The following is a 23,823-nucleotide window of genomic DNA, read 5'->3' on the forward strand; positions in this document are numbered from 1 at the left end:
AAAGCAGTAACTAAATCAGCATACTATCATCTCAAAAACATTGTAAGAATTAGATGTTTTGTTTCCAGTCAAGACTTGGAGAAACTTGTTCATGCCTTTATCACCAGCAGGGTGGATTACTGTAATGGTCTCCTCACCGGCCTTCCCAAGAAGACCATTAGACAACTGCAGCTCATCCAGAACGCTGCTGCCAGGATTCTGACTAGAACCAGAAAATCTGAGCATATCACACCTGTCCTCAGGTCCTTACACTGGCTTCCAGTTACATTTAGGATTGATTTTAAAGTACTTTTACTCGTTTATAAGTCACTCAATGGCCTAGGACCTAAATATATTGCTGATATGCTCACTGAATATAAACCAAACAGACCACTCAGATCATTAGGATCGAGTCAGTTAGAAATACCAAGAGTTGACACAAAACAAGGGGAGTCTGCTTTTAGCTATTATGCGGCCCGCAGTTGGAACCAGCTTCCAGAAGAGATCAGATGTGCTAAAACATTAGCCACATTTAAATCAAGACTCAAAACTCATCTGTTTAACTGTGCATTTGTTGAAATTAGTTTTAAATCAAATTGATATCATTTTAAAAGTTTAAACTGAAGGCTAAAGTAAGTGCTGTGATGGTAAAGAGAATGTGGGCAAATAAAGACAAGTGTGTTGGTTAATCAGTTTAAAGTAGGACCTCTGAGTTCTATTTGTTAGGTTTCTGGTTAGGGACTGTCTGTAAGCGGAGGGAGTGCGGGAGGGGGAGAGCGATGGACTCACTCAGATATGAGTGAGGGACACCAGCAGAAGAAAACTGATGTCATAATTTGGGTACGCCTATTAGTGTAAAGGTGTACATCTATAGATTGAGAGATGTGCACAGTTCTCTAAGGCACTAAGAGCCCTAGAGGCAATTAGTGCATTTGAAGGTATAAATACAGAGAGAATGTGAGACTCTAGAACGGAGGTTCTAGCCGTGAATCGCTCAACCAACTCTAAATTCCTAGCATTACAGACAGGAGCACGCCCCAGAGTTTTAGCGAATAGGTCAGATATGATGGTCAAAGTAAGTAGGGGGTAGTAGAATAGTTAGATGGTTTGGAAGGTTTTTTTGTTTTCCCGCTCACTTAGTGTGGGAGAGTTTGAACAAAGCTTGAGTATATTTGTTTTTAAGTTTCTTGTTTTTATTATTATTATTACAATTTATTTATTTTTTATTGCTGTGATCAATATTTTTTTTTATGACTATTTTACTTTATTTCATGTAAAGCACTTTGAATTACCATTGTGTATGAAATGTGCTATATAAATAAACTTGCCTTGCCTTGCCTAATATGTAGCTTATGTGCAACAGAAGAAGAAAAGAAAAGGAGTCTTAATAGACTTTTCACATTGATGTTGATTTTCCTACAATGTGTGTGGTTTTAAAGTCACCATTACAGTGATTAGTGTTCCCTTTGGTTGGGCACTTGGAAATTAAATTGTCTTATTTTCTTTCTATTAATGTAGCAATGCAACATGAAATCTGAGTTATTTGATTTTAAGGGAAGAAAAGTAATAAATAGGTTGCTTATAGAAGATGACCTATCTTCTGGTTAATAGTGGATTGTTTTGTGATTATTAATGATCTTTTACTATTTTTTTTTTTTTTTCAATTGTAAACAAATTTTACAATTGTTTTTCATGAGCAACTTGAGAAGCTTTTTCTCATAATTCGTTAATATTTGTGATAATATGCTGAAGTCACACACATACTTCAACATTCAGCACATGAATCACAACAATGGTAACAATTAATTTTTATTTGCTTTTATTAATTGTAACAATAACCATTTTATTTGCTCTTCTTGTTGTACTACTACTGACACAAGACAGCAAATAAAAAAAACAAAAACAAAGCAATTGCATAATTTATTCATGCCGCAATGCACTCTGGGAGTCAGTAATTCTGAGTAATATAGTTACTCTCAATGTTCCTCAGATCACAGATTCAATTAAGTTAACAAAACTGAAATGGTCTAAGTAAATATGACTCAATGTAAGTAAGGAGTACTTTTACTATATTAGTAAATAGGAATTAAATGACACTTAATACAATAAATTTAAGATTGCTTAATTGAATTAAGACAACGAGTTTGCACAACTTAATCAAGTAAACTTAAATTACTTTGTACAGTGTGGGACATTAGGACTTAGTGGAGTTAACAAGCCACCAATAGAAGGCAAACAATTACCAGTAGAGACCAACGGGCGCCATGACAGTGCCCATTAAAACCAGTAAAACCATTACAAATTCTGTAATGGTTTCTACTGTTTGTTTTTTTTTTTTTTTTCAGCAGGGATGTAAAAGGCTGACACTAGGCACAATGCAGATATGACACAATTACAGGAATATGGTAATTAGTGTATGACGTCATTTAGAGACATCTAGTAACTTTTCAAGCAGGGTTTAGCTATTTTGCATTGCCAGCAGTGTATAAAAGTTTGATATAGATACTTTAGTATACTTATAACTTAGTAAAGGTCCATTCACACCAATAACAATAATAATCATTTTCCTCTGATTTTAGGAATAAATTATGGGTAGGGTTAGGTTTAGGGGTAGGGATTGGGTTAAATCTATATTTTTGGACAGTAATGTTGATCCAGGAACATGCCTTGCTTGGCAAAATCATGGTGACCAGAAATGAATATAACAGCAATATGCTACAAAATGTGCAAAAATATAGTAGTTTGCTGTTAGCAACCACATAGCAATGTGAACCGAGGTCAGGCAAAAATAAAAAAGATGGAGAGCAAGCAAACAAAAAAAAAAAACATCCCAAAGCACCCTGTCATTGTAGTGTTCTGAGTTTTTCTTGCATCATAACATTATGCAAAAATGCTGTAATAATAATAATAATAATAATAAGTTTTATTTATATAGCGCCTTTCCAGTGCTCAAGGACACTTTACAATGTAGTTGTCATTATGTGGGTTTGAGCGGTTTGGGGTTGCAGCTGCAGGGCTGATAGGGAGATTTGTATTAAAGCTCACTGAGTCATGAGCACATCTGTATGTGGCGCTGTTTCGATGTGAACATACAGATGGCCTTCACAGGACATAAAGCCAGTGTAAACCTTCAGATAGAGTACAAGCTTAGCAGAGCCCACACATGAGTGTGTGTACACCTGCTCAAACGGAGCGCAGCAGTGCGTGTGTGTTTGTGTTTGGAGGGAGTCTGTGTTGATCAGTGGCCCGGTGTGTTGACGACCAACATGAGTGAGAGAGAGCAGATCAAATGAGATGTTTACTGCTGCAGGAGACCCACAGAGACAAAACTACAGACCGCTGAACACATCCACAGAACGAGACTGACAGAGAATCACTTCACTTCAAACCTGTATGATGCTTATAATCAGATGTACACTACCATTTAAATGTTTGGGGTCAGAACAATTTTAAGTATCTTATGTTTATCAAGACTGCATTTATTTGCTATAAATACAGTAAAACAGTACTATTGTGAAATATTATTACAGTTTCAAATGACCTTTTTATATTGTAATATATTTCAAATCGTAATTTATTATTATATTTATTTATATACTGATGTGTACGATGCTGATGCTTTCTGTTATATAATATCATATTACCATATTACATTTTCAGCTGTCCATGCCTTAATGTTTCATTCATGAACTACAGCTGTTGTGCCCTGGATCACAAGGTTGCATAAATGAATGTGTAAAGATTGAGATTCAAGTCAAGACTCTGATCAACTGTATTTGAATGCACAAAAAGAAACATCCTAATCAGTGACCTTCACAAAAGAAGAGATCGACATATAGAGCAGTTAATCAGAAGCAAGTGCTGCTGTGTTTGGATGCCAAGAGAGAAAAATAAGATCAAACGGCAAAAACAATAACTGCATATGAATCATTCAGACCTTTGTAGTAGATTCGGGGCACACACACACATTTAGAGGTACATTTTTATCAACAACTGTAATAGGCCACACAAGTGATTTCAGAGCAATAGAATTATAAAGGCTCACCTTGTGTGGCGATGAAATGGTTGGAGCGCTGATACCCCTGAGAGAGACAGAAAAAGCATGCATTAATGGTATGTTAATTACATTTCAACAACATTCTGACAACAGTCTATATACTGACTTATTCAATTTAAAGCGAGTCATTTGCATCACCAAACAAAATTGCAATTTTTTTCAAAACACTCCCCCTGTCCTCCACTGCTCAGACAAACAGATAAAGCCATCCCAAACTCACGCTATTGTTGTCTCCAAACTCACACCACTGTTGCAGTTGACTCTGTACATTAAGCTGAGATAGGAGAGAGAAATGATTAAGCTATCCGGCTAAATGCTATCTATACCATTACCAGCAAGCTACTCTACAGATACTGTTATATATAGGTTATATGTTTCTGCAATAAAATGAAAAATCAAAAGCACGGCGTAGAGATGGATGATAATATATTACAACCTCAAGGCCCTAATGTACAAAAACACAAAATCACATAGAGGAAAACTTATAAGTGTGTGATTCATGAGTGAGGCTGAGAATGCGACAGCAGAACATGCATCTCTGTATCTCAAAAATGAAAGTGTTTCTTCTTGACATTTGATAAAACAAGTAAATATCCATATATAGTATCTGTCGTGTGTGTGTATCCTCTGATATTGATTTTTCAGCTTTAAGAATTTAATTTACCCATGTCTAGAAATCCTAGATGCTGTTATCTCTGTTCAAACATGAAGTATCTGAACGCTGCTTTCTAAATGCCAAACACAAAAGGCAAAGGATTAAATGCCACATTCGACAGCCACCTCTTGGGTCACCAGTGGTGTAAAATTATAGTTACACTAGAAGTACCTGACTGACTAGATTCCACAATTATAAGAGATACAAAATGAATAGTGCACCAAAGTCACTAATGGAAAAACAACATACTTCAAGCAAAACTGACGAACAAATTGGTGTGACATAATTTTGAACCGAATCAAGCTAAAACAAAGTTCCCTTTCAATATTGGGGGGTGGTGATGGCGCAGTGGATAAGACACATGCCTTTGGTGTGAGAGACCCGGGTTCGAATCCACTGTGAGACACCAATGTGTCCCTGAGCAAGACACTTAACCCCTAGTTGCTCCAGAGGCGTGCGACCTCTGACATATATAGCAATTGTAAGTCGCTTTGGATAAAAGCGTCAGCTAAATGAATAAATGTAAATGTATTCCACTCGTACTGCGTCGTAAGACACTTGTATGGGAAAAACTCTTTTTTCCTCTTCAACTGAAGCCTTTTCAATCACGCAGTGAAACTGCACGTCCATTGGATCGTGCAGTGCTATAAAATCGAACCAATAGCTCGGCGGTATTCGAGTACTCGTATACCGCAGTACTCGTTCCCATATCTCAGGGAACCGAGGTTACGATAGTAACCAAGTACATTCCCTTTCGATATTTCACTTGTATTGCATCGTTACTATGCGGTTGCTAGGGTACCCAGAGTGGTTGCTAGGGTACTCTGAGTGGTCGCTAAGGTGTTGCTATGGTACCCTGAGTGGTTGCTAGGTTGTTGCTATGTGGTTGCTAGGGTAGTCAGGGTGGTTGCTAGGTTGGCTTAGCTAGTTGTTAATAATAATAATAATAATTAATAATAAAACCTGTCAATTTGGAGAAAAAAAAAAAATCTTTCCACTACACATTTCTTTTCGATCACATGCTTTCTGAACTGCTGTTTTCTCACAAAATATTCACCTCCTGTTCTTAAAACCAGCGTTCAGTGAGGTTTGTGGTAGATTTCATTACATGCCAATCCTTGATAAGTGCTTGCAGTGTCTTGCTGTAGTCTGAAATCAATATGATTATTTTTGTGTGAAGAGCAGGGTGGCTTTATACAGTAACTATAATGATCCTTTATCTGCTTGTGAAAAAATGTATCCGTTCATTCGCCCACGCTGCACCTCAGCCCCTGCGTGTGGGGTTTGGATTGAAAGCTTTGCTTTTAGTCTTAAAGGTTATGCGGTTGATTGTACAGTAGTCAAAGTTTCTTATAAAATGCCTATAAATAAAAAGTCTATGTGCGTCTGGATGGAATGTGATGGTAGAAATTGGTAGAGATTTTGCATTTAGCGTATTATATACTATTATATACAACTGCTACAAACACAGTACATTTAATCAAAGTCACAAGGCCTTAATTCATTTTTCATTTGTAAATTATGTAATACTGTACATTAAATTGTCCCAAACTGGCATTGTGCCATGTATGGATATAGAATGTACTATATACAATACTATACACCTGCATTTCTTACACTGACAGAGTAGTGATAAGTGCCAAATAATCTAAATTAAAATGCACAATGAAGCCTTCACATTAGAGCTAGTTTGCACTTTAACTGCGCATTCAAAATACACTGATGCTACAGCATACTAGAGACACATGATCAGACTGCAACAATAATCTGCAGCAAAGCAGTCAATTTAACAGATTAATCTGTTCAACCCAGAGAAACACGCTAAATGAAAGGCAGCAAAAAGCTGTCAAAAATGACAAGGACAAAGTGACAAGAACACAGGAGACAACACACAACTCGTTCAGGAGAAAGAAAATGTAAATAAACGATGTAGACAAATGTCAGGCCTCCTAGCTGTATTCTGTCTACAGCCTTGGGATATAAAGCCACAGTGCTGAAAATTTCAACATGTATTCGCTTGATTTTCCCTTTCCTTTTATTTTCAAAGAAAACCACAAAGTAACTGAAGCCGTGAATAACAAAGAAAGTAAATCTGACTAAGCTGTTTTGAAGGTAAACCAAAACTGAGTTTCTTAAGTTCTACATAATAGTCATTGATCCTGATTTTTTTTTTTATTAATTGATTTTTATGTATTTATTGTTATTTAATCAAACCATGGTATTCTTAGATACTAAAGCACATTGTTCCATGAGGAACATACTGTATGCATAGCATGCAGCATAATGGCATAAAACTTTATGGTATATAATTACAGTGCAAAACATGAGATGGATATATACATGTTTTATCTGATACAGATCCTAAATGTCATCTAAAAAAAACGTGCATATGTATGTTATGCTTTAAGCCAGGTTTTAAGACCAAGTTTATTTTGTAGACTTTCATTTTTGTCCAAGATAATTTAATCTAGATTGAGCATGAATCTACATGAGCTATGATTTTAAAGACCCCATGAAATCAAAAGTGTTTTTTAGTTCATGTCTAATAGTTTTAATATCATATAGTTACAGTGTGTAAAATACTGGCTATTGATATGTCCTGCTGCACCTTTTTGTTTCAAACAGATATATTTCGTTTCAGGGGATGTTTAAAGTTTAAGATTATTAGGGTGTGGGTTAGAGGAAGTGATGCGATGACATCAAACAAAGCTACAATAACCTCAAACAATACAAAAGGCTTTGGAAAAAAAAATGTCTGAGTGCAGAGCCACAATAGCAAGAATAAATGAGCGATGGACAGATGATGACAGAAGACAAGAGAAAGACAAGTACTTACTTCCCTGTTTATCCGAATCTAAGAGACCCCAGACACAGAGAAAGAAAGATGGGTGAAAGAAGAGAGAAAGAGAAACAGAATAATTAAGATGATTAGAGTAAAGAGGAAAGAAATAAAGACGTCAGAAGTCAAATTTTCTGTCCTGACCACTTGCAGTGAGGAAATAACTGCAAATTACAGTTCAGGGTTGCCATGCATTGTCCGAGAAAAAACCTCAGATAGTCTATTTTTCAGCTCTTTAGTGTTTAAATCAATGCATTTTAGCAGCACAGTTAATAGCCTATTATAAAAATAATTTTGTCACTTACTAAATCCTATTTTGTAGAGAATAGGGGTGGGAATATTAGGTAGTTTGCAGGGGTTTTTTTTGTTTTGTTTTCTTCAGCAAGTCAATTAAATTCGAAAACCATTCTTAATGCTTCTACATTTTTAGAAGCATAAGGGTGACATTCTTTCAGCAGTTAAGTACAGTAGTTTTCATCAAATTATGTGTAAAGGACCCACATAAAATATGTCTTGTATGCAGTGAAATACAGCTCCACATTCGGGTTTGTCGTTGTCATTTAACATGCACTGTTTTCTGTAGCCAAAAACAGCAATGGACTTTACTTCATTTCTGTATAAATACATTTCATATTTTTAAATATATTTTAGAGTTAACTATGCTGACCATTGGTCCGTTGTTTTCTACAAGATAAACAAAACATAGTCAACTATTGTGTGCTTAGCAGTTAAACATTTGTGAATATTATTCTGTATATATGACCCTAAGTCGCTGGGGTCAAAATGATCGATTTTTCTTTTATGCCAAAAATCATTAGGATATTAAGTAAAGATCATGTTCCATGAAGATATTTTGTAAATGTCCTACTGTAAATATATCAAAACTTCATTTTTGATTAGTAATATGCATTGCTTAGAACATCATTTGGACAACTTTAAAGGTGATTTTCTCAATATTTAGATTTTATTGCACCCTCAGATTCCAGATTTTCAAATAGTTTTATCTCAGCCAAATATTGTCCTCACAAACCATACAGCAATGGAAAGCTTATTTATTCAGCTTTCAGATTATGTAGAAATCTCAATTTCGAAAAATTGACACTTAAGACTGGTTTTGTGGTCCAGGGTCACATATTTGTTTGTGCAGTCTAAGTGATTCTTTTTTTATGGTATACTGTTAATATCAGTGCCAATATGCTGTCTTTGCACTGGATCAATAGAGACAATCATTTGTGAATCCTTTTATCCCAAACCCTTGATTAAGACTTGTCTCGTTTCTGATATTATCTTATTTTGGTGTGTGAATCCATTTAACTTTCTTCAATGGTGCAATGGTGACAATTACCTCAATAGTGACTCGCATTCAAAAATCAAAAAGCCAATCCACTGTTTTCATTAATCACATGGGGATTTGATTCTTGAATGGGAATCTCTATTGAGGAGGAGAGAAAATCAAGACATCTGCTTTTTATAAAGGTGAAGTGGCACGGCTTTACATTTTAGTATCAGACCTCTATAATCAGACCCCAAACCTGCGCCTCAAGTGCAGCCCAAGCAGAAAGAGCAATTCAGGTCTGCTCATTTTGAAAGCACTGATCATAACAACAGCTCCTGAGAGTCTTCAGCCTTGAATAGAAAAAAATACTATTCAAACCTATAATAAAAACTGTAGAGTTGTAAAAAATTGACAAAACACCTAAAAGTTAGTCTTAAGATCTTTTGAGTTCTTCACACTGCGGAGGTTTTGATTGCTCAATTCCACTGGATAACCTTTCCACCAAAAGACAGCAAAAATGGATTTACTGAGATCCCGGCTGAGATAGTTAGAAAATTGATGCTTCTTATGTGGGACAGGAACGTATGTTTGAAAGCCGTTATCTATGAAACAGTTAGGATTAAGAGCAAAGTGTTCAGAATCCGCCTGACATGAAAGTGTCGCACCTCTTAAGATTTGTGCTAACAAATCTTTCAGGGAAAAGAAAAGACTAAAATCAGACGTTTGGCAGGTTGTTAGGGAGGCAGGACAATGCAGTCGCATGAACAGCTCAAATACTTTAATAAAAAAAAGTTCAGGAAGCATCAAAACAAGAAAGCGACAGTAAAGTCGTCAGTGGACAACTCTCTCAGTGAGAAAAGGATTTACCATATAAGCCATATAAACATGTTAATGTGTACACCTTCACTGAAAGCTAGAGTGAGAGAAACACCTCTTACTTGAAGGAAACATGTCCAGAGACAGAGTTGAGAACAAAGGAGCGTAAAGAGGAAAAACTTACATCAATGTAGTTTGCATTGACATAGTCTGAGTTAGGATCGGCCAGGAGAGAATGCATTTTCACACGGTGACGGTCTTCTGTTAGGGATTAAAAATTCAGAACAATGCTAGTCAGTGATGATAATAATAACAACTTTAAGATGAATAATTAAATAATGATAAATACTGAATAAAGCTCCATTCCAAATCCTGATGGGCCACCTACGTTGACTATGCTCTATCTTTAACTCATTTCAACTAAACTGACTGTTGTACCCAGTATTTGTGTGTGTGTGTGTGTGTGTGTACACATATTAGAATACGATTATTATTAGTACATTAGAGTATTATCTTTACAGCATGTGCTGTAACTATACCATTAAACTATTGTATAATCGTTATTTTAAATGCACTTACGACCCAGAAGGGTGTCATGCCGGCCCTTGGTCTTGTCCTTCTTTTCGTTTATGTCCCAGCCGTCGAAAAAACTCTGCAGATACACAAGCAGAAATATAGAAATGATTGTAGTGTGCTGGACATATAGCTATATATAACTATATATATACTAACATTCAAGAAAGAATTAGTACATACAGTAAAGATGCATACAATTTATCGAAAGTGACAAAGTATAATGTTACACAAGAATTAAATTTCAAATAAATCTTGTTCTTAACTTTCTTATGAATTGATCAAATAATCCTTTTTTTTGAGCAGCCAATCAGCATATCAGAATGATTTCTGGAGGATCATGTGACACTTGAAGACTGGAGTAATTATGCTGAAAATACAGCTTTACATCACCGGAATAAATAACATTTTAAATTATATTTCAGTTGAAACAATATCTTACTGTTTTATTATTATTATATGTTTACTAGATGCAGCTTTGAGGAGCATAAGAGACTTTTTTCAGAAACATTAAGAAAATCCAATTCCAAACTTTTAAACAGCATTGTCATTCTTGTTCAGGCAAACACCTTATGCAAGTTCGCACTGCACGATTGTATCCCTGATTTTCACTCGCCGATGGGTTTTGCAAAGTGCTTGTTCATGCGAGTAACAAACACACAGAGTGAATTATCAAAAACGCGATCTGAGGGAATCGCGATGCGTCGTCGATGCCCGTGAAATATTTGGCATGCTAAATATATGGAGCTGTCGGCGATTCAAAATCCTGCTGTGTGAATGAATTCTGACTGAAAAACACGTCGGAGATGACCTTTTATATATATATATATATATATAAAGCAATTAGCCATTTACAAACATTTATAAATGTGCCTACATTTTGCATTAGAATATACAGAACAGGTAGGCTACATGAAGATGGAGAAGAGGCTAGGGTTTTTCCTGTAAATAATATTCTATAAAGGACAAAAGATTTATTGCATTTTTCTTCTTCATCACTTTGAGGGCTTTTATATACGAAATAAACATTATAAAATGCACCAAACGTTGGTTTCACTTTCAAGTAGGCTACTTAGATTTGTGTACATAACATTTTCCCAGAAGTATGTTGTTAACAAGTCATTGTTTGTTAATTATTGTGTGATCAGGGAGGACTTATAGACCATAATATCAGCATGATCTTGCGTTATTTCCTTATCACTTCTCGTGTGCGTTTGGCTGTAGTTTGCAGATCAGGCCGAGTTGTCATCAACGATTCTTCCTATTGTAAAGTCATGCAGTGTGTAACCTCCTGTCGCCGATCCATCATGCAATGTGAACACAGCAGCAACTGAATGCTACCCCAGATAGTCGCGTAGTGTGAAAACAACGGTGATCTGATGACTTTAAAAATCATGCAATATGAACTCGGCATTACTGCTGCATTTACTACTATATTTACAGACATTATAGCAACAGTTTTCCATCACATGGTGATCAAAAGAGCATTTTAACTTGTATCCATTTGTATCCTGTACAGCACTCAGAATTGCTCTCTGTACTGGGGAAAAATGCTTCATGCAAATTGCGATCAGTACTAAATTTGTGCTTGTATTTGTTGCATTACTACATTTGCATAATTCCTTTAGTGAAGCTGGTAAAATAACAGGCAACCCATGCAAATAAATGAAGCTATCAGTGTGAAAATCATTCTTAATGAATCCCCTCCATGCTTTTTCTTCATCATTTGGGGTTTTTGCAGCACATATTTAACAGCATTCATTGTGAGATTGGCAGCATATATAGCTTTGCATCCTATCACCTTTGCAGGCACAGTTTATTTATTTTTTTTGAATGAGATAACATATTTATCTTTCTTTCATGTAATAAAAGCATGTTAGTTGCTCTCTGTCAAGCTCAAGAAAAGCATGTAGCTGGTAGTTGTGTGTGTGTGTGTGTGTGCGCGCATGTATGCACTGAGCCCTGCCTGTGTACACCAGCTGTCTAAGTGCTTCCTAATGCCACGTAGTTTTTGAGTTAATGTGTGACAGCTGTTTAGCACACAGTCCCCCCGAAAGCAGGTGAAGCGTAGCACCTGGCAATTACATCTAAATGACTGTAATTTAAAAAAGACCCCCCAAAATAAGTGCAAGTCACGTTTTCCCACTCATCCATTAAGTCCCTTTCGCTCTCACATTTGATTTTATCAAGTCAGACGCAGTTAACGGAGCAGATGCATTATCAGGATGCTGATGATAATTTCCTGTTGGACACTTTTTTATTTTTTTAGGAGTCTGTGAGAGTTTTACTTTGTTCTAAAACCAAAATTAATCCAAGATGGAAGCCACAGTTAGAGAAAATGCAATTAGAAATATATTGTAATTCATTCTAGAAATTAATTACTGAACTGAACATTAATTGAGTAATGTTAATATATAAAATGTACTATATATATATATATATATACTATACAGTATTTACTTTATAATATACTGACAAACACTTTAAAAACACAGGTGGCACACTGCAATTTTTAACTAGTTTTATAGCTGATTCTCAACCTATAAAACAGTGGAATTACTTCATGATTCTGAGCTTTGTCAGTTATTCTTGAGTAAATCATTAATATCAGATCACACAATTTAGGATGATTGTGTTTGTATCAACATGGACCATACTGGAGTTGAGATGAACTGTACCCTAGACCAGTGGTTCTCAAACCCCTCCATGAAGTACCCCCAGCACTGCACATTTGGTATGTCTCCCGATATCTGACACACACACTTTAGGTCTTGCAGTCTCCACTAATGAGCTGATGAATTGAATCAGGTGTGATAGATGAGGGAAACAAGTAACTAGTTCATTTTTATTGAGTGATGCAATATGCATCACTTTTGAAAGTAACTTTCCCCAACGCTGGTAAAGAGAAATCCATATGATGGATCACAAATAGCTTTTCCAGAAGCTTAAATAATTGCTTATATAGAAGGTGCAGAGTGTCAAACACACGAATACAAAACACCATCATGGTAGCACACATGACACTAAAATACTGCAATCAGCATTAACAACATGCAGTAAGATGCAGCATAAAACCCTAATATGCATAACTGATATAGGGAGAAGAGAGAGTGAGAAAAAAAGGGGGGAAACTAGTATATCAGTGAAAAAATAAAATATGGATTGTCATACAGAATTCTGCGAATGTCAATTTACAGATTTTCACTGTATATTACAATAATATTTTTCTGTAAAATTACCAGGAATTTCCCATTTGATTCATTACAGTGTTTCACTCTGTAGAGTAAGGGAAACTTATCATTAACCTTTTTTTCTTTTCTTTTATTTTACCACAATATTACAGTATTTTACCACTGAAATTTAAATCATTCTAAAATGTTGCAATCATTCTAAAATGATACTGACTGTAGAACAAAGCATTCAAATGTGTGTAACACTACTGCAATCACTGAGGCATGCTATTTATTTATTTCATTAATATTTAATTATAATTGTTTGGAAATGAAACAATACCAGAAGATTTCAAACAGTGTAGTACTGTACAGATTGAGAGTGATTAATTAAAATGACTATAAAGATTAAAGCAAAAAAAAAAAGTCAATTCATCTACATTAACAAACAATGTACAAAAAAAACCAGAAAAAAAGCCATTTTGTCAGTCACTTCGGTATCTGATCTTTCACATTACTATAACATCTACCATTTCAATCTTATTTCTCAGGGAGGCACTGCCATAACTGAGGTCCTGCAACAGGGATGCAGTGTTGATAAAGCTGTACCAGTATCTGTTTGGATTGCTCACTATTGAGGGAAGCCTTTGGAACAAGCAGTGACCAGGGTACAAGGGATCTTCAATCATTTATGTGTCCTGTTGGCTGTTCTGGACCTGTAGAGCTGAGCCAGAGAGGGACTGCTGTATCAGAGCACCAGATAATGTGCTGTAGCTGTTTCTTTGGACAATCATTAGCAGAGCTAAACAATGACAGAAGACGTGATTACACTTTCAATGGTGCCTCTGTAGAAGCGTACTATATCTGAGGACGTTCATGCATTGATGTGCTTTCTGACAGACTAAATGTCTTCATCTGAGAGTGTTCGAGATGCGAATCGGACCACACTGACTGGAGAATCTCTGATTGCCTGAGAAGAAAGTGCTGCGGTGTGTTTCCTCAAATCAATGATCATTTCAACAGCCTTAGTGCTGCTGATGTCAAAACAATTTCCCTTTTTAAATAGACCAATGACAGAGGTAATTTCTGCAAAGAGCTGTAGTTTTACTAGGAAATCACTAAAAGTGCAGTCAAAGGAGACCATACACATCTTTGTGGTGCATTTGCATTAATAGTTTGGCATTTGGAAAGAGCAGAATGTACTGCTTCTGATTTGTCAGGAAGACATCCACGCACAAGAGTTTGGTCATTAATAGATCTAGGACGATCGTATAAAACCCTGAGGTATAGTTCATAAAATATTCTGGGTGCCTCTTAGATCCAGATGTTGTAGAGCAAAACTTAAGGCGATTTAATGTTCACAGCATTATCCAGAGCAGGGGTCAACAAACTCGGTCCTAGAGAGAGTTTAGCTCCAACTTGCCTCAACACACCTGTCTGGAAGTTTCAAGGTTACCTTGTAAGAGCTTGACTAGCTGAAAATATTTTCTAAATTCTAAATTTAGGTCATTAATTTTTCTGAGTCCGGTTGTCTTTAATGTGGCTGGAGACACTGGTCAGCTCCTACGGCCTTTTAACAGTTCAGTTCACTTAAAAGGCTGAACACATCCTGTGCTCTGACCTCAAGGGCACTAAAAGAACTTGTAGAAGCTGGCAGAGGGTTGTTTCTCAGGGACACAATATTTCTTGACATCCTCTTGGGTGTTTCAATTGTCCAAAAAGTGCCACTGAGGTGAAGAGAAATGCTAGCTTTCTCTGAATGTTACAAAACCCCATATCACACTGGGTTTTCCCAAATGGCACAGGCGATGTGTACTTGTGGTCTTGTGTCTGAGAAGTTGGGTGAGTTCTGATTAGCTGTGATTGTCTCTTCACTCTGCATTTGCTTTCAGTGAGGACAGACAAAAACACTTGATGCTGGACACTTTGTCTCTGGTTAGGGCACAGTTTTTGTATTTCTGTAGTTCAACCTCGCTTTCAATAACCATCTCTTCTCTCCCTCTCTCTCTCTCTCTCTCTCTCTCTGTCCATCCATCGGTCCTGTTGTCATTGAAGATCACCCCAGGCTCAGCTGCCACACAGCGTGACATTCTCATCAAAGACCGCCATTCTTTCGTTCTTCCTCAACCAAATCACATAATCAATATTTCTGACTCCACCTCAAAACATTTATCTTGGTCTTGCTCATCTCTTGAAGATAGTGATTCCTTGAACTCTAAAGCTAACCAGCAACAATGAAAAAAAAACTAAAAAAACTGAAAGATTGTTCTGATTTTGAACATCATTTTGGGGCAGACTGTCAAACAAAATATGCCTCATGCAGTTCCACTATCACATTGCTCTTTCAATAGACATATATTTATACATTTCTAAACTCACTAAGGGTGCTTTCACACTAGAGCCTTTGCATGCTCGGGTTTGTTTGAATGATGTGAATTTTACAGTGAACTGGTGGATTTTTCAAACACAGGCGTGAACCTGCAAACTGTACCCAAGTCGGCTAAAAAGGTTGAGTACAGTCTAGGGCAGTGGTTGTCAAACCTGTCCTGGAGTAGCCCCAGCCCTGCACATTTTGTATGTTTCCCTCATCTATCACACCTGATTCAATTCATCAGCTCATTAGTGGAGACTGCAAGACCTAAAGTGTGTGTGTCAGATATCGGGAGACATACCAAATGTGCAGTGCTGGGGGTACTTCATGGAGGGGTTTGAGAACCACTGGTCTAGGGTACAGTTCATCTCAACTCCAGTATGGTCCATGTTGATACAAACACAATCATTCTAAATTGTGTGATCTGATATTAATGATTTACTCAAGAATAACTGACAAAACTCAGAATCATGAAGTAATTCCACTGTTGTATAGGTTGAGAATCAGGTTTTGGGAGCAGCATTGTAGACACCGAAACAGTACAATAAATGTCAGCACATGTTTTGCCATTGATGAAAAATCTATAAATGAAAAAGCACAAATTTTCACCCCTTGTGAAAAAGTACATTTCAGCATACTTTAAAGGGTATTTATCATGGAAATAATATATTTGAAAATAAAATACTTCAATGTGAAATGAATGTAACATTTTGAACACTTAATTGCATGTGATCTATAATTTAAGGAAATACATTACAGTTTAAATTGACATTAAATGCAATTAGTTGAACTTAAGAGTGCTTTTCACCCACTTAAGTAGGACTTGTATGTTATGTACTTAAATATATTTGTAATTACACATTTGTAATAATCAATATCGTTCTACAAGTAAAATTATAATTAAGTAGGTTACGCTTTATTTCAAGGTGTCCTTGTTACAGTGTGATTATACATTTAAGTACTGATTCATTTTAATTAACTACATATACTTACTATATGGTTAGAGTTAGGATTAGAGTTACTTGCATGTAATTATGCATCATTTATTGTTATTATAATAGTAAGTGCATGTAACGTAACACGGCCACCTTAAAGTGCCCCTATTATGGGTTATGAAAGGTTGATATTTTGGTTTTGGGAGTCCCCAACAACACGTTGACATGCATGCAAGGTCAAAAAACACTTTAATTTTCTTATAATATGCATTTATTTTACCCAATTGGCTCAATGACTCCCAAACGATTCGCTCAACGATTAATTTTTCCAAACTCCTCCTTTGCGTGATGCTAATCTGCTGTGATTGGTCCGATTTATAGCAGTGTTTGTAATTGTGAGCAGTGCTATAACACGGATGTTGAAGTGAGCTGTCAGCGTCCAAAAGATACTAGTGGCTGTGTCTCACAGGTGTGCACACCAGAGCAGTGTGGGCGATGGCCATGGGCTGTGAGTTGGCTATGATGCAGTGTATTTTGTTGCAAACTAGTTATAGACTTAAAACATCTAAGAGGGATTAGCTTCAGTTATGAACCGTGTGAACGTTGACCATCAGGCAACTCTCTAGGCCACCTATGACGCCTGTACCATGTTAATAACATGTTTAGCAGAAACGCTGATATGAGATGGCCATAGAAACCATATTAGAGTTTCACAGCCACAGTCCTTTTCCAGTGGCAGAGTAAAGAGAAAAATCTGAATAGATTCTAGAGGAGGGATTCATGTGCCCCGCGGGCTCAGATTAATGACTCAAAAAGAATATCGGTATTCCATTGAGAAAGTGTGAAGAGGGCAAAGAAGAACTGGTGGTTTTATTAATACATAAGTGGAATATTTTGAATGAGAAATGTCTTTTTGTCAAGAGCTGATATGAAAGAACTTTGAAAGATTTGGCAGCACGTTCACATATGATGAGTCACGTTCTGGAACAATCTATGTCATTATAAAACTGAATATATTCGAGAATATATATACTGTTTTAAAGTGTCCCTATATGGCTAATGAAAGATTCATATTTTGGTTTTGGGAGTCCCCAACAACAGGTTGACATGCATGCAGGGTCAAAAAACACTTTCGTTGTATTATAATATGCATTTATTTTTACCTTACTTGCTCAACGACTCCCAGACGATTAATTTTTCCAAACCTCTCCTTTACGTGACGCTAATCTTCCGTGATTGGTCCGATTGGTCGATTTCATTTCCATTTCATAAAGCAGTGTTTGTGAGCGCAGTGCTGCTTTGTGAACAGCGTTACCGGGGAAACAGCTATTTTTACCGCTCCAAAAGTGGCACCAAGTGGCAAAGAATGAATTTGCATTTTCATTCAGACCAACGCTAAAAGACCAACAAGTGGGCGGCGATATGCTAATGTTTCATTTTGATGTCAACATGAAACGGCTTGGGATTTGTTTTAAAAATGACTCGTTTCAGTGATTCAGAGTCGACTCTTTCTTTTGAGAGACAATAACTTTACACACAGTGCACTTTCAGATTTTTACAGACTTTGCAGGGTGTTTTCATTCACTTAGAGCTGTGTTACACACTGCATGAAAAGTCATTTTCAAAAATCAATAATAGGGGCACTTTAATGTTTTTGAAAGAAGTCATGTCTGCTCAACAAATCTGCATTTATTTACTCAAAAATATATATATAAAATAATTGTGTGAATAGTTGTGAAATAATATTGCAATTATTTATTTATTTTTTCTAATTGAATATATTATAATGTATTCCTGTGAGTCAAATCTGTATTTTCAGCATCATTACTCCAGTCTTCAGTGTCACATGATCCTTCAGAAATCATTCTAACATGCTGATTGGCTGCACACAAAATATCTCATTATTATCAGTGATGAAAACTGATTTTGCTGATTTTAAGTGTAATCTAAGTGACTAAATACTATTTGGAGCCAATGTAGGTTCTTCAAATATCACCTAAGCCAATAAAGTGTTATTATTATTATTATTAATTATTTTATTTTTTGCTAATAACTTTTTGCTTCAAGTTTCTCCTAAGTTTCTAATCACTCCAAGCCATTGTCTTGTATATTTGACCCAGCAGGGATATGCTTTCAGAATTGCTTGTCAAAACCCCTATAATCTCAACAGACTCTCACCTCATACTCCTGCTTGAAGCCGTAGCCCTCTGCTGTCTTCATCTGGTTGATGTGCTGGAGCAGGTCTGCCACTCTCACAGCTGGGTGCAGCTGCCCTGTGTGGTACGGAGAGCTCTTCCTCCTGCAGTGCCTTCTGGGAGAGCCACCCAGCAGGCTGCTGGACTCGTTCACCGTGCTGCGTTGCTCATCTGAGGAGCGAGAGGAAGAAGAGAAAGAAAGATAAACACAAACAGACCGTGGCACAAAGGGAAGACGCTAAAGTGCGCTCAAAGGTAACTTGTAAATTGCAACGGGATCAGCTTCACAGAAGGTGTGAATAGTAACGGCCGAGGGAGTTTGTCTTTCTGATACTGTGAATCGCCGTGGCTGTGCGAGTGTGAATTGAAGCAAAACTACAGGGGCAGAGATGTTAGAAGGGTGTTGTAGAAGCGGACAAGCTGTGCTGGTCCAATTTGATGAAGATGGCCTGTGTAGTTTCATTTTTGAACCATCTGCCTTCCATGTAGGAGTCTTACCAGATTATTTTACTGAGGCACAAGCTCCAGAGATATACTGCTGCGTCCCAGTAAAATATTACTTATAAATCCTTGTCTGGTTAAGGAGATAACAATATACTGATCAGAGAATCATCTTCCCTCATTATATTATTATTTGATAGTCTACTTTACACACTCTACTAACTATTTCTAAAAGCTATATAAAACGTCTGCAACCCCATGGGATCCGTGGGACCTGACCCGACAGAGTGGGGCACAGGACAAGTTTTTTTGTGAGAGTGGGTGTGGGAGGAATATATGATTGTGTGGAAAGTGGGAGAAAGAAATGACTCAGGGGCTGCTGCAATATATAAATCAAGATAAAATAAAAGTTACTTAAATGTATGTTATGTTTTTAAAGGTGCATAATGCTATTCATGTTATTTGCCTGCTGAGAAACAAATGTGAATGGGAGCGGGACAAAATATGCCACGTATTTTTTGTGCATGAGCTGGACAGAATCTTGGGGGAGAAGGACTAAAATATCCATCCCACATAGTCAATAGTCTGAATTTGGGAAATAGAACAGAATATTTCAAACCAGTGCTACACAGCCAAGTACATGACATAAGCACAAACATCTGGAGACAGGCAAGGAGCCAGTGCTCTCACTTTCTGTCTGTTCCAGGGGACGATAAGGACACTGACTCAAGACTCAGAGAGCAGTGGGAGAATATGTGGAGATAGATTATAGTGATGTGCATGCAAACAATGGCTAATGAAGATGATCAGTGTCAAGTGTGTACTGTGACTGTAAACATCTCAACAACACTGTTCACTTGTTCACCTGTGTTCTAATGCATGCATTATATATTGGAGAGAGAGAGAATGTGTGTGTGTGTGCATGGGTGCTGCTTAGCCACTGTATGTCTTATTATTAGAAATTAATGCTGAAATTTTGGGCTGCAGTGTTTTTTCAGATTTTCACTACACAATTATCGTAACTAAAATAATTACATCATAATATTGTTATTGCAATATCTAGAGAAACTACTACTACACAGTAAAACCCCCGGTGTTAAATGAACACTCACAGTGTTTATATAATCCACACTCGGAGTGTAAAAAGTAACACTGAAGCAGTTAATATGATAATTAGTTTAGTAATTGAGTGATGATTGAGCATTAATGAAGAACACCTGCTATTAACAAACTGAATCACTGAAAGAAAGAGAAACAAGAACAGAAAAAAAGAGATGAGACGAGACAAGCAGAAATACAAAAACTGATTTTAGATGAAATCAACACAAGATAAAAGAAGACATTAAATCTCTCAAGATCTTGGCAGAGAATGATTAAACAACTCCATAAACAGCATCACCAGCTTCACGCATTAATAACCAAACTGACTTTAGATGTTGTTTTAGGTTTGTTTGAATAACCATTATCAAGGTCAGTGTTTTCCAGGGGTTAAATAGGGATTTGTTATGTGGGGGGGCTCTATAGTATTGAGCTTATATATATATATATATATATAGATATATATATACACACACACACACACATATATATATATATATATATATATATATATATATATATATATATATATATATATATATACATACACATACACATACACATATATATATTTACATATATACTGTATATTTAGTAATTTAGCAGACACTTTTATCCAAAGCGACTTACAAATGAGGACAATGGAAATATATATGTATTATGTGTGTGTTTTGGTTTTTTGCAAATATGATTTATTCTAATGCAATATTCTTATCAGTTGTTAAATAGACTATAAATCTGCAAGGGCTTTTTTTTTTTTTTTTTACCTTTATAGAGGGCATTTTCTCACTAATCTCATTAACTTTCATTTCAAATTCTTACATTTGGTCTATAAATTAAATTATAATACCGTGATTGTAATTATCTATTCGTTATCAAATTAATTAATTTACACTGAAAAATACAACTACATTGAATTATGATAATTTTTTTTTTTAATATACAAACAAGAAATGATGGTGGAAATGATACTTTGCAACGAAATTTAAATGCCAGTAGGTGCCAGTAGTGAATCATTGAGTCGTTCATTCAAACGATTCGTTCAAACGGCAGATTCATCAGATGTTATGCATGGGCTAATGAAACTTTGACTCAACCGATTCGTTCAAAACACTGAATCATTCAGCAATGAATCGGAAGGTTGCTTTGAGATGCGCTGTGATTCCGCTTAAAATGTAAGTGACCTAATATAATTGTATTACATAATTGAACTGTTTATAGAATTATTAAGCCGTCCTAATGGTGAAAACGATGAGTGATGTTGCCTAACTAACTGTATTTTAAACATTTTTAACTCAGTATGTTTCTGAAGGTCTCTGCACACTAAGTACAACATTTTCACACATTAAAAAATAAATACGACCTCACGTTGTGTCAATCACGTTTGCACACTGCCTCCAAAACTTTTGTGTCAAAAAAAATTGTTATCAGGTTCGATTTTCTAAGTTTTCGCATCCGTAGCATGCATTTTGATAGGAAAGGATGGGGAATACGAAAAAAAGAAGAAAAAACGCATGCGAAAATTTCGGGCTCAGTGTGCAATGCCCTTTAGTGTTGCGTGTTTTGATTTCTCCTGGAGAGGCTGCGTGAACCTCGCCTCAGCAGCGCAACCTTATACTGTTATTATTACACGGCTCTCTGGAATGCTTGATTCTGATTGGTCAGTTGAGACATTTGCAGGTTCGTTCTTTTCAAATAATAACCGCTCCAAAGTAATAACGCATAGCCGGTACTACTTGTATGTTTAAAATCCCTCCGCGCCAACAAAGATTACCGTTTGGCGCCATCTTGTGACAAACACTGGACAACCACAATTAACAATGGAAAATTTCGACATTAATTTTAACATGTACGGTAAAAACAAAACGTTTGAACAGTGGATAGATTTGGACGATTCAAATGGCTCCCCAATTAAGACGAAAAAAACGAAAATTGAACTACGAAGAACAAACAACGACAAGACACAGAGAGCTTACTGAGACCGAACTTGACAAAATAGAGCATGACAGCTACGAAGCCAACACACAAAAAAATACAGAATGGGCAATAAAACTTCTCAAAGACGGGCTAAAAGATAAAAAAATGGAGACAGACAAGTATGAAGCAGAGGATCTTAATAAGGTATTACGATCATTTTATGCATCTGTGCAAAGTGCGAACGGTCAGACTTATTCAATAGCCAGCTATATGGCCATCAGGACTGGCATTGCCAGATATTTTAAAAAGTTTGATATCCTGAAAAGTCCAACCTTCAACTCCAGCAATGCAGTTTTTAAATCTACAATTAAAGCCATTCGTAAAGCTGGCAAAGACATTAGTCACCATCATCCACCGATCTCACCAGCAGACATGCATCTAATACGAAGCTCCTATGTGCTGTCGCCAGACACAGCAACTGGTCTAGTTCGGAAAGTGTGGTTTGATGTACAACTACATCTAGCAAGACGAGGCAGAGAAGGGAACCGAGATTTAAGAAGGGATTCTTTTACCATGAAATGTGACGACAATGGCACCGAATACATTACTCTGTCCCACAATGCAGAGACTAAAAACCACAAAGACCCGAAAGATCCATGTAAAGAAAATTACAGAGGCTGCATCTTCGCTGAACCCAACAACCCCAAGTGTCCTGTTGCTACTTTCAAAAAATACCTGGCACTCTGTCCGTCAGACGCAGACACATTTTATCTTCATCCACTACGACAAAACCAGGAAACACTGAACAAAAGAACAGTCTGGTACTCTAAAGAGCCGATGGGACATAACCACCTTGCCAAGATCAGCGAAGCAGCTGGCCTCTCACGAAGATACACAAACCACAGTTTAAGAAGCACGGCTGTGCAACTTCTCTCGCGTGCCGGATTGGAAACAAGAGAGATTATGACTGTGACCGGACATAGATGTGAAAGCAGTCTAAAGACTTACTGGACTCCGACCACCGCTGACAGACAGAAATGGAGCAGTATACTCTCATCAAATCCTGACAACAGCTTGGCAAGCAGTAAGTGTTCGTATTAAATATAATATTTATCATAAAATTCAATCACCAACATAGTTTAATGATGAAGTGTGATTTTAGGTGCAATCAACAAAAAGTCCATAGAGGCAAATTTCGCTGACTCTACCAAAAACATCAACCGCTGGGACCACATTTACAATGTCACAGTTCACAATTAATGGAAATGTGCAATTTAATACTTGTAAATAAATAAAATACTTATATATATACATTCATATGTAGATGTTATAAATTGTCTTACTAACGTAAATTCGTTTGAATGTTAGTCACGTGGTACTATATCGTTTCGCGGAAGGATAAAAATGTTAATTTAAAACAAATATGCCAATAAAATGTTTCAAATTCATATTCATGTCCAGTTTTTTTTCCTTATGTGGCAAGTAGCCGTGTAATAAGCGG

At 36.5% G+C, this 23,823-nt stretch overlaps 1 protein-coding gene across 1 annotated transcript in view; it reads right to left on the minus strand.

Moving 5' to 3' along the window:
- Nucleotides 1-23,823, minus strand: part of LOC306885840 (receptor-type tyrosine-protein phosphatase U-like) — a gene marked incomplete at its 5' end in the record, with an annotated part of 272,816 nt that overhangs the window by 39,666 nt on the left and 209,327 nt on the right. The window contains 5 exons of the mRNA XM_079442620.1: nt 4,025-4,061; nt 7,528-7,545; nt 9,807-9,883; nt 10,202-10,274; nt 18,850-19,037. Of these exons, the coding sequence (XP_079298746.1) occupies nt 4,025-4,061; nt 7,528-7,545; nt 9,807-9,883; nt 10,202-10,274; nt 18,850-19,037 (393 nt within the window). The remainder of the gene's footprint in view (nt 1-4,024; nt 4,062-7,527; nt 7,546-9,806; nt 9,884-10,201; nt 10,275-18,849; nt 19,038-23,823) is intronic.

Source organism: Barbus barbus, assembly GCF_936440315.1.
Source record: "Barbus barbus genome assembly, chromosome: 19".
NCBI classification, from domain to species: Eukaryota; Metazoa; Chordata; class Actinopteri; order Cypriniformes; family Cyprinidae; genus Barbus; species Barbus barbus.